The 17,723-nt window shown below is 38.6% G+C and overlaps 1 protein-coding gene across 21 annotated transcripts in view; it reads right to left on the bottom strand.

Moving 5' to 3' along the window:
• The window catches only part of VTI1A (vesicle transport through interaction with t-SNAREs 1A), a 367,718-nt gene that overhangs the window by 172,591 nt on the left and 177,404 nt on the right, over positions 1-17,723 (bottom strand). For 2 of the 21 annotated variants that reach the window (XM_074002716.1, XM_074002719.1), the window contains one exon: positions 9,045-9,382. The exons of the other annotated variants lie outside the window; for them this stretch is intronic. In XM_074002716.1, the coding sequence (XP_073858817.1) occupies positions 9,351-9,382 (32 nt within the window). In that variant the 3' untranslated portion in view covers positions 9,045-9,350. Of the gene's footprint in view, positions 1-9,044; positions 9,383-17,723 lie in introns of those variants that run through there. 21 annotated transcript variants of the gene reach the window in all.

Here is a 17,723-nt window from a genome sequence, read left to right as displayed (position 1 = left end):
CCAAGGCTTGGTGTTTTGGTCTTCTCCCTATGCTTGGCCTAGTTAGTAAAGAATGACTAACTGGGCTCATGCCCGTCTCCCCATTAGACTGTAACAAACTTCACCATAGCAGGGAATCAGTCACATTCAGTTCCCTCCATACAATGCCTCATAAATGGTAATCATTTGGCATGCACATACACACACACACTACCCTGTATACTACGAGTGTATACGTATAGGTGCTGATATACTGAATGCTATGAATACAAAATTTTTTAAGCCCCCAAATTCATAAATCAAAAACAGAAGAATCAGCAACTCCTTTTAAATTTTTATTAAATGTTACTCTAATTTTGAACCACGAATCCTTCATATCTGTTCCATCTTTCTCTTACTGACCCTTCAGCAACTGTGCTGGGGCCGGCTGATAACCCGTGGAACTGATGGAGCCGGGGGCTCAGAGGAATACACCGCAGACATTTTGTGGGGAGCTCCTCAGCTGCTGGAAAGTACATTCCATTGCAACCAGTCAACAATTTATTTGAAGCCATTATTATTAATAATCACCGAACACATGGATTGTTCTCATTAGGAAAAAAATGGGAACAATCTACTATTTTAGAAATGTTCCTAGAGGGACACTTCAAAAATGAACCAGATGCGGTCTACGTTCTGGAATATCTGAAATTTATTTGATATAAATAGAGGCCTACAGAAACCCTGCGGGCACAAAAGGCACAAGACACATATAAGTTTATGAATACTGCATTTATTACATTTTAATTGCAATACCTGCTAACTTGGTGCTCAAAGAGTGGTTTGGGTTGAGAATCTTCCTGTATTAACACGGTGCGATCCATTTCTGCTCAGTGGTACCCTGTTTCCGGTCATTCGCAAAGGCTAACAGCTCCTCTCCTTTTGCGGCCCATTTGTGTTCAAAGACAGGCGCAAAGTGCAGGAGCCGGGCTGCGAACTGGAAACTTGATGTTGTCTACACGATGGATTGATATGGGGCCAAATGTGGTTTGTAAAAGCAAGCACTTCAGGCAGCATAAAAAATATATAACTGGAAGTTTGGCTAATCTAGTACTCTCACTGAAAATGGATAATTAGGAAACGGGAAAGGAACATCTGGAAGGGACAGGATACTAAAGGTAATAGAGAAGAAGATCTTTTAAGGGTGACCTTCTGCAAGTGGGGCTTCAGAATTGATGCTGGGACCCTTGCCAGTTGCTGTTGGGAGTTTCTGCCTGAGATCATCTCCACACTATCAGAACTGCCGCTTCTATTCCTTGCTAAGTTCATCTCCCCTCCTGAGCCCAAACTGTCATGCACATCATCACCCGGTCATTTGCTATAGCCTCTGTGAGTCCCTCCAAATCCCCGTTTTTGAGCCCTGGCGAGTGGGGAAAGGTCCTCAAGCTTTCTGCATTGTGCAAAATAAGGAAAGTGGCTATTCTGTTTTTCCTTTATCAACAGCAAGCTTAGTGTGTTTGATGGATGGGGTAGCAGGGAGGTAATGTGGGACATGTGGGATCACTGGGGCCTGCAGGAGGACTGGAAGGAGAGTTGCAAAGGCTTTCGAACTGCATGATCAGAGAGAAAGCCTGAAGTGCCCAACTGACAGCTCAACAAGCCTGTTCAGATAGAGCTTTTTCCAACAGGAGAAAATCCGTGACTTTTGCTATCTGCCCCCCACCACAACCCCTCTCAGAATGATCACCTGGAAAGAAAAAAATCCATTGCTTTTCCTGTAACAGTCACAAGACAACAGCGCAATATTTACTATTCTTTTGAAGTTATACAAAAACAGCCAATCTGAATATGCCTGATGGTCCATTGTTGGCTGGAAACTGAGATATAAATAGAGTAATTTGGACGCTAACCCACACCATCCAATATCTTTCTGGAGCCCAGACAATGAATGACACCAAGATCTGTTTCTGGACTGAGCCCTGTATTTTGCATTCAGACTACCCTCAGGGCTACTACTTTCTTATACACAAAAGAATACTGGTGGACTTCAAATAAAACAACTGCCTAATTCAGTAGCTGCCAAATGATAGGCCAATATTAAAATACTTTAGCTGTATTTTTCTATTGGGAATCAACATTGGAACCCTTTTATAGAGTAAAAGTGTGTATCATTTCAGCAGTTAATAAAGGCACACAAATTACTTACAAAGTAGAACAACCTGATCCATGTAAATATTTATCTATAAAAGCTAGTGGGGATTTTGTTGTTGTTGTTGTTTGTTTTTTTCCCCAGATTGTTGAGATCCTCCTTACCCACCCCCAGGCTGTGGAATGCCTGATCCCCATGTGAATTGGTCCACTTATCCTCCATGAGAGGTGGGGGCAGGAGGAGTGGGAAAGGAGGCAAGCTATGGGCAAAATAAGATTTTAGTCAGATTCAAAAACTGACTGCTATTGTTTCTGATAAATTGGGTAGTTTCTGCATATTTTTTAAACACCCATGCTTTACTCTTAAAACAGTGGGATTTTATGCTTCAGAGATAGATAATATTTTAATGGCATTGATAGATACTGCTATTAGAGATGTCCTAATATGACATCTTTAGCATCTGTGTAGTATTTCTGCAATATAAATACAAAGTAAATAGATTTAATGAGCACTTAAAAATGAAAATGATTTAAGAGATATTCTCATATTCTATGAACTTAATTCTTTGGGTAAAAGAAAAATAATTTCGTATTTTTATTTTAACTCCAATTGGCCCTTGAATCATTACTCTTCAAAGTCCCCAACAGAAGGTGGAAGACAATGATTATTCCTAATTTACTGGTGAAGAAAAGCTGCACAAAGGAGTTAAATTACTTTTCTACTATCACAAGTGAGGCACAGAATCATGAAATTATATCTTGTCTTCTGGTCCATTTTTCAGTCTTCAAAGCAGAAAACTGGTATAAGCCATATTGGGAATATGTGTAGTTTCTGGAACCAGCAGCTGACAGTCAATGGAGATTTCAAATAAACTTTTCTTTTAAAAGCCAAAACAAACTGTTAGACTAAGCTGGCTTTTGTTTTTTATAAAAATTTCCATATTCTGTATATACCTGTTCAATGTAAGTTTCTTATATTCCAATATCAATTCATAGGTAAACAGTTGGATGCTAGTGCTTTCAGCCTGTTCTAGAGCTCTTAAATGTTAAAACATCTAGTCACACCATGTCAGTTCTTAAATATTTCAATGAATTTAGTAGTTCTTTGCATATGTATGATTGTTGAATTTCATTAGTGAGTCAGACATGAAGCTTCTAGGTCTGAGTATGCCAAAATGATGATGTTAACATGAGGAGGGAAATACAAACATGTTCAAAGACCTACCCATTTTGAAAATTTCAAAATGTCACTGTTATAGAATAGCTATCCAATTAGTAATTGTCTATGTGATTCATCAAAAGAATAAGCATCAGAAAATCACTCTCCTATAAGTCTAAAAGCTCAGTATTTAAATGATATTTTGCTTTTTATAATCATGTCAACTCTCATTATGCATTTTTAATTGTCAATGAAATTTAGTAATAAAAAGGGAAAGCTTTAATTGAAATGTTTGTAAAATCCTCTTACTTGGAGAGTTTGTGTGAGTTGATTAATTAAGAGACTTTCACACTTTTCATATTGATTGCCTTTGTGTTTCTGAACTTTCTGTCTGTTGTTCATGAGCAGAGCAAAAGTAAGAAATCCTGGATGTAACAAGATGTAGGATTTCTCGATACAGGTTTCTACTTTGATAAATTGAGTGTTTTCCCCTCCCTTTTTGGCGTATTTCTCTGTTCTTCCATTTTGTAGAAAGAAACAGGCTTTTAAATGCTGATACTTTTGCTTCAATGTCATAATTCCACCAAATGCCTTTAGGAGATAAGATCTCCTATCTCTAGTACAGTTTTTATTTATTTTATTAAACTGTTTAAAAACAGAAATGAAAAAAAAAAAAAAAAAAGCCCAACCTGTTTTGCTAGGACTAAGCCAGAAGGAAATGATAATATCTGTATTCTAGAACTCTGTAGTAAAAAAAAAAAAAAAATTAAAGAAATAGGACTTTTCTGCTTACATTTGGGTGAAGTACATTGGTGCTATGTTTAAACTATGAGAGCTGAATCCATTTGACAATAAAGTTAAATATTTCCCAATATTATCACTAAAAAGTGTCTCATGGAATTTTATGTAATAGGTTACATTTCAAAATAAATAAAAATAAAATTGGTCTTTGGTACTTTTAATTAATCTTTCCTCTTGCCACCAAATACTTAGGGTGTTGTTATAAGATAAATAAATATTTAGGGGATTGTTATAAGTTAAAATAAGTAAATGTTTAGGGTGTAATGAGATCAGCTTACAAATTTTCTAGCTTGTTTGTTTAGGAATTTCCCCTCTATACCAAGACAAGATACTTCTCTCTTCTTTTGAACATTTCAGCATATTTGTCCAGCATTATTTTTTCATTCTCTTTTATCCCTGGGGCTCTCAATGTTTAAATAGCTCCCTCCCATGTAAAGCTTTGCACCGATATCGATCAGCCTAGGCTGGAAGTTACTATGAGGCATTTTCAATAATCAGCCCAGCTGTTCAGAGAGCTCCTTGAATAAAACCCTTAGGTAAACAGCATAATACACCAAGAACTCTCTGCCAACAACCAGCCCTGCTCGGAAATCTCAAGGATTGCTACGAATGCTTCACTAAACAAAGGACTTAATTCTGATTTTAACAATGAAGGCTATAGAGTAATTCAAACAAATCCCATCTTTCATTCACATATGTAGAGACTATAAGGGGTTCCCCCCACAAACAACATGCTTGCACATATTAATTCCAAAGCACTGTGTGTCAAGTAAACAATTTTTACAGATCTAAAAAGCAACTGTATCAAAGGTAATCTTTTGGTACTATTATTTTAATCCTTAATCCTCACATTCTGATTTAAGTTTATTTATTTAGAACTTTTAGGTCAATCATATTGTCTATCTTTATGTAATACACAGTACAGAAATAAAGGTGCAATTACTTATTTACAATTTTACTTTACTTTTAAATTTCTTCTTTACTTAAGAGTTAAATGCTAAAGAAAAAGAGAGTCTTTTATACAGCCGTTATTTTTTATTTATTTATTTTTTTTAGATGGAGTCTCACTCTGTCACCCGGGCTAGAGTGCAGTGGCGCGATCTCGGCTCACTGCAACTTCCATCTCCTGGGTTCAAGTGATTCTCCTGCCTCAGCCTCCTGAGTAGCTGGGACTACAGGCGTGTGCCACCATGCCCGGCTAACTCTTTGTATTTTTATTAGAGATGGGGTTTCACCCTGTTAGCCAGGATCCCCTGACGTCGTGATCCGTCCACCTTGGCCTCCCAAAGTGCTGGAATTACAGGCGTGAGCCACCACGCCTGGCCCTATATAGCAGCTCTAATCATGATTTTTTGTGGATATGCAACAAGGAAATATTAAAAGAAGTACCGAAAAAGTGACACTATATATAAAGTATATTGTAAAAATAGCATTAGTTTGCCATGCAGTAAAACTGTAATGTTCACAACCTTCAATGAATAAACATCATACAAATAAACAGTGTTTCAAAATAGATGACACCTATAAAATCTCGTGAGTCTCCAAATTGTTTTGCTTTTAGAAAAACAAAACCAAATAAAAGTTAGGAATAAACAATTTCTAATGTTTCTATTGGAACCATTCAAAAAAGCCTTCATGTCAGTATTTAAGTTAAATGTATCTGTTTGGTTAAGGCTATTCTGAGACAGAATGAGTTGACAGAGGTCTCTAGGTTCTGGAAGAATAGACTAGCCTTCTGATACATAAGAAATGTGAAGTGTTTGCTCTGATCTATCTATATCCATGACAACGAATCTTAATGACTCTGTTTTTTGTTGTTGGTGGTTGTTGCTTTTGTTTTGCTATGGTTGTTTATTTTCTCTTCACTTTGGAAGAGAATAATTGATCTCTAGCATTTAATTTATACTGACTGCACCCTGTAGTAATACACCAAAGAACAAAAGATACTACCTCTATACTTTAATAAGTTTTTTTTTTTTTTGAGACTGAGTCTTGCTCTGGCACCCAGGCTGGAGTGCAGTGGTGTGATCTTAGCTCACTGCAACCTCTACCACCCGGGTTCAAGTAATTCTTGTGCCTCAGCCTCCCAAGTAGCTGGGACTATAGGTGCATGCCACTACACCCAGCTAATTTTTGTATTTTTTTTTTTTTTTTTTAGTAGAGATGGGGTTTCACTATGTTGGCCAGGATGGTCTCGATCTCTTGACCTCGTGATCCATCTGCCCTGGCCTCCCAAAGTGCTGGGATTACTGGCATAAGCCACTGCACCTGGCTAGAGTTTGTAATCTATTTGACAAAATGGGACACTCCCCATACCCACCCATAACACACCATCCCACCATCCAATAGCAGGAGAAAATTAATGAGCTATTACAATAGGTTAAAAAAAAATAGTAAGTAATATTAATTGCAACTATATACCTTTATATAAAGCCCTGGCATTGAATGTCAACTATGTGAGTTGATGAGCTCAAGATTCTTGGTGTACAAAGCACCCTTATATAAAGCTTTATGGGATGGCAAAGTTTGTAGTGAAAGAGTTGGCCTTGACTTTGACACATATTCATCCGTAAATGCAACCGTGCAGAGTGCCTACTGTGAGCAAAGCATTCAGAGCCCAACCCTCAGATTTCTCTCCCTTGCAGGTGCTGCTTCATCTCAACCCATAATTATTGGCAGTTCAAGTTCGTACTTTGTATTTCTTTCCTACATTCTCCAAATAGTCTCCTTTGAGATCCTCATTCACTTTCATGGTTTTAAAATATCATCTCTGCTTCTATGCTTAATTTGTTAAACTATTCCAAGTTTTACTCCCTATTTCCTATTACATGCTGGGTAGTACACCCATCCCTTAAATTCAGTGGGCATAAATAAAAATCATAGCTTCTTGCTATGTGCCTCTTTCTATCAGCTAAGTGTGGGCAAATCAAGTGGGTCTCTTAGGACTGACACATATCAATTCAGTTTGAATCTTCCTTTATTTTGCTTCCCATTTTGAACCAGTCATCGGGTTTTCTCAAATCTTACTTTGAATTCTCTCTCATATTTGTTTCTTTTCCATTCCTACTGTTGCAACCTCCCACACAGACTAGGGCAAAAGCCTCTTAACTGGTTTCCCTGTCTTCATTGTCTACAACCATCAATACGTCTCGACTGTTTGATCTTTGTAAAATCTTCCTAAAACACCACTTTGGCCACGCTCACCAAGAAAAATCCAAGGCTTAAGCCAGCATTCAGAACCTTTCAGAATTTAGGCCTAAATACTCTTTCAGGCTTCTCTCCCAATTCTCTCTGGCATATATTCTAGCCTTGTCCACCTCTGAGCTTTGACCCTTGCGGTTCCCTGTCTGGAATGCCTCTACCAATCTCCACTCCTTACAATCCTGCTGACTGCTCACGGTTCTGCTAAAACGCTCCATCTGCCATGAATTCTGCATCTGCCTTTGCCAAAGGGATCTTTCTCCTTAAATTCCTAAGCACGCTGTCTCATCTCCAAAAGATTTACATGCCTGCATTATCCTCTTTACCAGAGTAAAAGCTGCTTGAAGGCAGGAATGGTGTTATCTTTTATTCCCCCCCAATAATGAGCACAGTGTCGGGCTCATATTATGAATGAAGGCAGCTCCAGCCCCAGCTTTCTGAACTTTGCAGTCATAGGCAACAACAAGGCAGTGACAACTCTGACAAATGTCCTTAGGAGACTCCTAGAATTAGCTCCTCTAATGCTTCTCGGTCTGCCTATTTCAAAAGTTAAGGAAGACACAGAAAAAATGTTGGCCACTCAGTCCAGGATTCAACCCCAGAGTTTATTTATTATGCATGTTTATGCATTCAGATTGTGAGGGAGGCAATGGGCATGGATTGTAAATTGATGGCAAACTTAATGAAAAGCAGACAAAACAGTGTAAGAAGGCTTAAATGCCTTTTAGAACATGGCAGATATATAAAAAAGTCGTAAGACAGTTTACAATAAAGAAAAGAATGTGGAAGAGTGAGAGTCAAAAAAGGTAATTACATAGAAGATTTTTAAACAGCCTGTCTAATGGAGAAGCTGAGTGATTAAGACAAACAGCTTGCCAAACCACCTTGTCACAGGGACATAAATCTGAAAAAGCAGCAGACTCCTCAGAAAGGTCAGACAGATCATATTTAGTTTCAAAAGGAAGAAAACATGAAATTCATGTGTGTGTGTGTGTGTGTGTGTCTGTGTGTCTGTGTGTGTAACCACTGAGAGGCAATGGTATGATATTGATAATCTTTGGAGAAAGAAACCTTCTGTATTGTCAAGTGACTTAAAACTCGAGGCACAATCCAAAACAAGAATTAAATAGCACAGCATAGTGTAGTCAACACCATATGAGAGGGTGCCTTCAGGGCAACACACACTGCTGCCAGAACACCAACCAAAAAATGGACAATCAGGATCTCAAAAGAGATGAGTCACCCAGAGGGTCTCTGTAGGAACAGTCTAGTTTCTTAGCCTTGAACTGAAGTGGTCTTGCCACAGGCAAGGAAAACATTGCACTGTTCCACAAAGTCAATTCTAAATGCATAAGCCATTGAAGCGTATTTCTTATGGAATAAAGACTGAGGAGAAATAAAGATTGAGTACTGAAAGTAAAGATGCAAGAAAACTTTTAAAGTGGCCAATCTTGCTTAAATAATGCTTGCAATCAAAAGCGAAGAAAGCTCTGTTACTCTGGGAAAAAGGTGTTTGGATACACCACTAAAATAGGAAGCCTAAAAGAACCATTGTTTTATAATTCTAAGTTAACTGTGATTCTTTTTCCTTTTTTCCTTTTGTTAACTGATGGTATTTTCTGGAGTGAGTCATGACTATTTTTTTTTTTTTTTTTTTTTTTTTTTGGTCTAGAGCCAACTTGACAATGCTATTTAAATAAATTAACTAACTAAACTGCAAACTATAAGCTCTTATGACCGTAAAATAAGAGAAGAACTGGGAAGTTCACCAAGGATGAAATAGGAGAGGCATTTAATAAAATTCGGTTACAGAGTCAGGGTAAGGTAACGCTCTCAGTGACACATTTAGGTAAAGCTAGTCTTCTCCACATGGGAGATATTACTTTTGGGGGGCAAAGTTCTTTTCCTCACCACTGTTTTTCTCCAATCTCTTCTTTGATTTCCTTTTGGGCTCCCTGGGTATCCGGCTGTGTTGTCCCAGCCCTGGTGTTTTGCCTGCTATCTCTTTTCAATATCTGAAGATCAATTATCCCTTCGTGCTAGCATAGGCAGGACAGAAATTCTGGGGACCATAACTTTTCCATTATGCTTGAAGGAGAAAAGCAGCTCTCTCTCCTGTAAGATGGAGAATTCAGAGGTTTACTCACAGGCTTCTGGTGATGCTTAAAGCAGAGAATCAACCTACAGGGTTTAGCCCAGTGCCTGGGACGTGGGGAGTACTCAAAGGATGTGAGCTAATCTTCTTACTATTACTACGTAAGTCCTGTAATTCTCTATGACCCACTATGTGCTCCAGATGACGCCGAAGACCTAGAAAAGTGGCTTTCATCACCATCAGACCTCTCCTCTCCTCTCCTCCAGACCTCTCCCCTCCTCTCCTTCAGACCTCTCCCCTCCTCTCCTCCAGACCTCTCCTCTCCTCCAGACCTCTCCTCTCCTCTCCTCCAGACCTCTCCCCTCCTCTCCTTCAGACCTCTCCCCTCCTCTCCTCCAGACCTCTCCTCTCCTCTCCTCCAGACCTCTCCTCTCCTCTCCTCCATACCTCTCCTCTCCTCCAGACCTCTCCTCTCCTCTCCTTTAGACCTCTCCCCTCCTCTCCTCCAGACCTCTCCCCTCCTCTCCTCCAGACCTCTCCCCTCCTCTCCTCCAGACCTCTCCTCTCCTCTCCTTCAGACCTCTCCCCTCCTCTCCTCCAGACCTCTCCCCTCCTCTCCTCCAGACCTCTCCCCTCCTCTCCTTCAGACCTCTCCCCTCCTCTCCTCCAGACCTCTCCTCTCCTCTCCTCCAGACCTCTCCCCTCCTCTCCTCCAGACCTCTCCTCTCCTCTCCTTCAGACCTCTCCTCTCCTCTCCTCCAGACCTCTCCCCTCCTCTCCTCCAGACCTCTCCTCTCCTCTCCTTCAGACGTCTCCTCTCCTCTCCTTCAGACCTCTCCCCTCCTCTCCTCTCTTTTCTTTTCGTTTTTTCTTTTTTGAGATGGAGTCTTGCTCTATCGCCCAGGGTGGAATGCAGTGGTGCAATCTCAGCTTACCACAATCTCTGCCTCCCAGGTTCAAGCGATTCTCCTGCCTCAGCCTCCTGAGTAGCTGGTATTACAGGTGGGCATCACCACACCTGGCTAATTTTTGTATTTTTAGTAGACACGGGGTTTCACCATGTTGGTCAGGCTGCTCTTGAACTCCTGAACTCATGATCCACCTGCCTCAGCCTCCCAAAGTGCTAGGATTACAGGCATGAGCCATCACGCCCAGCCCAGACCACCTTTCCATAACAAATATTTCACACATGATTTTTAAAAAAGAAGTCAATATAATGCACTAGCTGTAATATAAAGAAAAAATACAGGAAAATAACTTATAACAAAATAAGAAGTATTTCTATTTGTAAATACCCAGGCATTACTATACTAATAGATACATCTAAGTAAGTATATGCTTGTGCCTATATAACTGTCACATGCATGTACAATCAACATGCATGTGACACTACATATGCAAACCAATCCACAAGCACTGTAATGCCAACTCAAATACAAGTCACATTACCATGAACATTGTACTCACCCAACTTGCCATCTGTTCCTCTTCCCTAACACCCTTATGGTTAGGTAGGACTATATGACTATTTCTGGCCAGTACACTATAGTCAGAAGTGATGTACCTCGCTTTTGGGTCAAAATATTGACGAGCTGGTATGTGAATCCCGTTTACCCCTGCCCGCAGTGGCTGGCAACGATCCCCATGGTGGAGTCTGGATGCTTGAGTGAGTGGGGCAGAGCCCTCTGTCAATGCTTGATCAACTTTCAGCATAAATAAAAAAGAAACCTTTGTTGCGTTAAGCCATCAGAATTTCTAGGTTAATTTGTTACTGCAGCATAATCCTGTCTATCCTTCAATGGTAAAGAACTCCTTTAAAATAAACCCTGATTATACACAATTATTGTATACTTGCAAAACTCCATATATGTTCAAGCCACACAAAAATACTTTTGTGTTCATATGGAAAACTAGGTTCAGATAATTATAAATAGGGTGTGCACCTACATAAATGACCAGCAGGACATTTGAGAGTTTGTGCAGGATCGGGGACTGTTATAAAAGACTGCGCAATACATTCCAGGATGTTTATTACCCTTGACTTATCACTGAGATAACCAAAATGCCCCAACAAAGGTTCAAAATGTCCCCTAGGGAAGAATACTACCCGAAATGACGGCCACTAACTTGGAGAAAAGATCAACATAACCATGGCTGGCCAAGTTGTATACTGTTACAATTAAAATTATATTGTTAATAATTACCATGTTATGTAATTTCATCAGTAAGTGATTCATAGGTTACAGTGTCTTAGAATCCTGGATTATGTTCTGTAAGAGGTAAACAAAAATAGGTGAAATAAAAGGGTTCTCTGGTCCCAGATCGAGCAATGCTGGGTTAAAGAGTGCAAATCTTTAGCACATGGAGCATTATGAATCACGAAAAACAAGACACAGTATGCACTGTTCCTCACACTTATTTGAACTGAAGACCTTTTGTTCCAGAGCTTCCTGCAGAACTCACAAGCCATAGGCTACGGAGCCCTCACCTTTACAGAGGAGCAAATTAAGACTCAGAGGTTTGTGTCAGGCTTTCAGGGAGTTAATAGCAGAGCTAGGCCTAGAACTTAAAATCAATATTCCCAACCACAAAAAGGAATGAAGTACCGACCGAGGCTGCAATGTGAATGGACCTCAGAAACATGATGCTGAGTGAACGAAACCAGACACAAAAGGTCACATATTGTAGGATTCCATTTATTTGGACTATCCAGAATAGATGAATCCACAGAGACAGGAAGAAGATTGGTGGTTACTAGGGGTTAGGTGGAGCACACAAGGGGAGCAACTGCCTAATGAGCATGGGGTTTCTTTTTGGGGTGACAAAAGTGTTTTAGAACTAGATAGACATGGTGGCTGTACAACACTGTAAGAGTACTAAATGTCACGGATGTGCACCTTTTAAAATGGTTAATTTTTGGTTATGTGAATTGTACCTCATTAAAATAAATAACTAAGGTTTAAAAATTAATATTCTTTTCTCCACACTACGCTCTTATCAGCTTGAGCTCCCCAGTGTAGTAGAGAGTAGCACAGAAGTGTGATGTTTTCATACTGCTTTCTCATACTGTTATATATATCTTACCTTTTGTTTTCTGGTTATTGAGTAAGGAGTTGGATACCATAAACCAGTGAATAAAATTTTGTAGGGTTTGATTGCAGGCTGAAAAAGATAATTCAGCTATGTTGAATGGAGAGTGGTTTTCTCTCCATTAGCTACTACAAGCTACAGTCTGTCTTGGGCAGAATAGAAATGTCAGGGCATTGGAGTTAAGTGAATAGAGGTTCAAATCCTGACTCCACCACTTAATACTATACAGTTACAGCCCATTATTCAAATTTTCTGAGCTTCCATTTCTTTATGTGAAACATGGAGTACTAATACCTACAATACAGGATTATTGGGGGAATTAATTGCAATGATATAGGTAAATATATAGAACAAAACTTGATTCCATACTAGAAAATAAAACCAAGTTCTAGCACCCCCAAGTGTAATGTTTTCCTGGACGGCACAACTAAAATTCCCTCAGAGGGCTGGAGGGGGGACCCAGCCTAGGCTAGGGATTTTCTTTCTGAAGCTGAGGACATATTTGGCTCCGGGAAAGAATTTCAGGGTGAAGATTTTCTTTGTTCTGTGACTCCACGGGATGCTCTGCTGTACTGCGTAGATGAGAAAGTGAGAGTATTGGGCAGAATAGATTATGCATATGCATGTGTTTATAAGATAACAACTTCTCTAGAAGGGAACCCCTAATAATCAAGTCTGTTAGAATAAAGAGTCTCTGGAACCTTCATCTTTTGATCAACTGGGAACGAAGTAGGCATTTCCAGAAAAAAACAAACACCTTTAGGCACAATAAATGTGTTTCTTTAACATACTAGAGTCCCTCTCAACTCCACTCTCAGTTTTAATACTATAAAACAGTATTTTAAAAAATACTGAAAAATCATCTTCGTTTAAAAAAATCCAGTAGTTGCAAAGTTATCCACTGTACTACACAGAAAGACTTATGAATGGCATATGGCATGTTTAGGAGATTTGGCTCAGATGAGGCGGAAGCACAAGGGATTTATGTGCATCAAAATCCTCAAATTGACAGAGATTATCCAGTTAAAACAAATAAGCAAAGTGACTAACTGCAGTCACTTGAAACTTAGCAAGCGTAGCTCAGTGCTGCTCACGCCACTTTTGAGAACTGGAGTGGAAGTTAAAAATTTTTAATTGCTAAATTGCTGCTGTATAGCCTAATTTTAAAATAATTTCTGCATTAAATAAGCATTCATTCCTAAATCACAGCATGTTTTACACTGGTTCCTCAAAGATCGTGCAGGAGTCTGGAGACAAGAAGCCCCTTCCTAGGGGAAGCCTAACTGGAAAAAAAAAAGTCCTGTTTTTAAAAGGTTCTGTTTCTTCTTAATTCCAAGGTGGGGAAATCCCAGATAAGCCTCCACTTAAAAGTCAACTATTCTCCTAAGAGAAGTGTGGTGATGAAACCGGGAATAGGAAGAATGAAGGGGATAGGAGGAATAGTGTAGGAGGAAAATCTCTTTTTCTGTGAAAATCCAAAGCAAGCTCCCTCAGGGGCCTGGTCCTAAGGAAGATTAGGAGAGAAGAACTTTCTGGTGCCCTGTCCCTAAGGAGGAATGTGATGCATGGGTTCAGATGCTCCAGAGCGCTATCCTGAGGCAGGCTCTGCCTGCAGCCATCATGACAGCCACTGGACAAGTGTCTGAGGCCTCTGAGTATCCCAGTAACATCACCTGTTATCCCAGAAGCCATTCACTTGGCAAACAACCTGCAAGGCACCTGTCTATTCAACTGACAACATGGAGAGGGTCTGCTAGGTTTTTCATCATTAAGTGAGTAACCAGTAATAGAAACATGATAAGAGTGGTAATGGGTCTATTCTCAGTATGGGTTATGAGATGTCAGGTGTATCAAAGAGAGTCAATGACCCCAAAATTAAAAATTTAATCTAAAAAAATCATACTTTAAATATAGACACACATGTATGCATTGGAAAAAACACTGGGAGGATATACACCAAAATACTAACAGTGGGTGATAAGGTTATCTGTATTTATAATTATAATATTGTAAAAGATTTTAAATAACAAAATCTTATATTTAAAAGATAAAATATAGTTTAGATCAAATACTTTTGGATAAAGAAAACCACAAAGCAGCAGCACTGAAGATTAAATGGATGATCCAATACTAGGAGAACAGACATTATAAAAATAAATCCAAACTGGCTGCAATCCTGTAAATGAGAACCAGTGCTGGGGCAGTTGGTTGAACAACTTTCAAAACATGGAAGGCTGTAAAGTATGGTCTTTTATGATAAAAACTTGATTTAGGATTCTTTGATGGCCCAATTTTAAAATTAAACATGATTAAATAAATCTTACCTCTATGCATACATAAAATGATTATTATACATGTTTGCATCCCAAGATCTTGGCTCCTTTATTCTTGAACAGGTGACTCTGTTATTCACTGATAGAATTCAAATACTTACAATAATCTTGTTTTACAACAGAACTATAATATTAATCCTATAATACCTAAACATAAAGATTACAGTTTATAAGATTTCATTGCAGCATTGTTTGTAAATATAAAATATAAAGAAAAAATGCCCAGCAACATGTGAATGATTACATTATGACACAGACACATTATGGAATACTAAGCAGTTACTAGGAAATAATTCAGATCCATCTACACAGACCTTGGAGGTGTGTACATAAATCAGAGTTGGCTAGAAAAGTAAGGTACAGAACAGTATACATAATAGAATTTTATTTTGTAAAAAGAAAAAAGTGTGGTTTTGCATATATAATCTAGAAGACCTTGGCGTCCACTTCTCCAACATATGTGTGGGGTTCATTTTCTCATTTCACTCTGTTCTCTGCCTAAATATCCCTCAAAATCTTGCCCTGACCATCATATCTCAAGTTGAACCCCCTGGAATGATCTAACCTTTTATCCTATTGTATTTTACTTTATATTGTGAATCATTACCACATTTTATATCATATTTTTATTGATATATTGCCTGTCTCACTATTATAATGTTCAGTTAATGAGAACAGGGATCTCATCAGTTTGGTCACTGTTGTTATCTCAGTACCAGGTTCTGTTATATAGTAGATGCTTCGATATTTGTTGAATAAATAAATACATCTCATTATGAATGTAAATATGAATATATGCACATGTATGTGTGCATACATATTGACACATATAAACACGTACTTAGATACAGACAAAACATATGAATATACAGGGGAAAAACTCTCAAAGTTTATATACCTACTATGAATAGTGGTTATATTTGAGTAGTTAGAGTGGGAGAGATAGATGGGTAAGGGTAAAGGGGATGACCCTTTCATTTTTTACTTTATATACTTCTATCTTATTTAAATAATTTATAATAAAGACGAATTAAGGTATGATAAAACATTTTTAAAATTGTCATATAAGGACTAGGGTTTGCTGAACCTATATAACTACTTTAAAAATATGTCTGGAGATAACATTTAGGTATCTCTAGTTTTCAACTGGACTGATCAATTGAAGATATTTTAATCAATGATAGTTTCAATCTCCTTACTTTAGGTGGTCATTCTCCAACTTTAGTAGGCATCTGTCCAGTTTGTCAAAAATAGAATCCCAAGGTCCCTCCCCAGAGATTCTGAATAGGGTTTGGGTAGCAGGAATTTTTATTTTTATTTATTTATTTATTTTTTTTTTATTTTATTTTTGAGACGGAGTCTCGCTCTGTCACCCAGGCTGGAGTGCAGTGGCCGGATCTCAGTTCACTGCAAGCTCCGCCTCCCGGGTTTACGCCATTCTCCTGCCTCAGCCTCCCGAGTAGGAATTTTTATTTTTTTAAAAATCATTCAAGATGATACAAAGCTCATCATTTAAGAACCCATCTTGAGATAGAGCTGAGACAGGGAAGACTGAATCAACATATACTTAATGAGGATCAATTATCTGCCAGGCAATTGTGGATAATAAACATTAGATAAGTTTAATTAATTGGCTATTAGTGGACAAATATTTCAGCAAGCTGTGTTTGCAATTAATTTTTCAGTGGTTAAACACTACACCAGTCTGAATAGAACAAAATTATCTTGGAAGTGAAAAGTTATGATGCAGGCTTTGTGGTTGCATTTGTGTGAATTTAAAAATAATATCCCACTTAATAAAATTATTAGATTAAGCCTTTACCTGTTTTAACTGGAAGATGGCAAATGCAGGGTATCTGAAAACAAAGGCATCCCCAATGTACCTGAAGAGCAGTGGACTATCAGCTAGAAAACCCTGGCTCTATCTCCTTTTGACCATCACATATGGTCCTTCACTAGGACTGAATTTTCTCCTTTGTAAGCGGCTAGAGTTGGTTTTAAGATCACTTCTGCACACATCTACAACCATCTGCTGTTTGACAAACCTGACAAAAACAAGAAATGGGGAAAGGATTCCACATTTAATAAATGGTGCTGGGAAAACTGGCTAGCCATATGTAGAAAGCTGACACTGGATCCCTTCCTTACACCTTACACGAAAATTAATTCAAGATGGATTAGAGACTTAAATGTTAGACCTAAAACCATAAAAACCCTAGAAGAAAACCTAGGCAATACCATTGAGGACATAGGCATGGGCAAGGACTTCATGTCTAAAACACCAAAAGCAATGGCAACAAAAGCCAAAACTGACAAATGGGATCTAACTAAACTAAAGAGCTTCTGCACAGCAAAAGAAACTACCATCAGAGTGAACAGGCAACCTACAGAATGGGAGAAAATTTTTGCAATCTACTCATCTGACAAAGGGCTAATATCCAGAACCTACAAAGAATTCAAACAAATTTATAAGAAAAAAACAAACAACCCCATTAAAAAGTGGGCAAAGGATACGAACAGACATTTCTCAAAAGAAGACATATATGCAGCCAACAGACACATAAAAAAATGCTCATCATCACTGGCTATCAGAGAAATGCATATCAAACCACAATGAGATACCATCTCACACCAGTTAAAATGGTGATCATTAAAAAGTCAGGAAACAACAGGTGCTGGAGAGGATGTGGAGAAATAGGAACACTTTTACACTGTTGGTGGGACTGTAAACTAGTTCAACCCTTGTGGAAGACAGTGTGGCGATTCCTCAAGGATCTAGAACTAGAAGTACCATATGACCCAGCCATCCCATTACTGGGTATATACGCAAAGGATTATAAATCATGCTGCTATAAAGACACATACACACGTATGTTTATTGCGGCACTATTCACAATAGCAAAGACTTGGAACCAACCCAAATGTCCATCAATGACAG

Source organism: Macaca fascicularis, chromosome 9, assembly GCF_037993035.2.
Source record: "Macaca fascicularis isolate 582-1 chromosome 9, T2T-MFA8v1.1".
NCBI classification, from domain to species: domain Eukaryota; kingdom Metazoa; phylum Chordata; class Mammalia; order Primates; family Cercopithecidae; genus Macaca; species Macaca fascicularis.
Note: the sequence above shows the minus strand (reverse complement) of the source record. Positions and strands in the feature narration are given on the sequence as shown.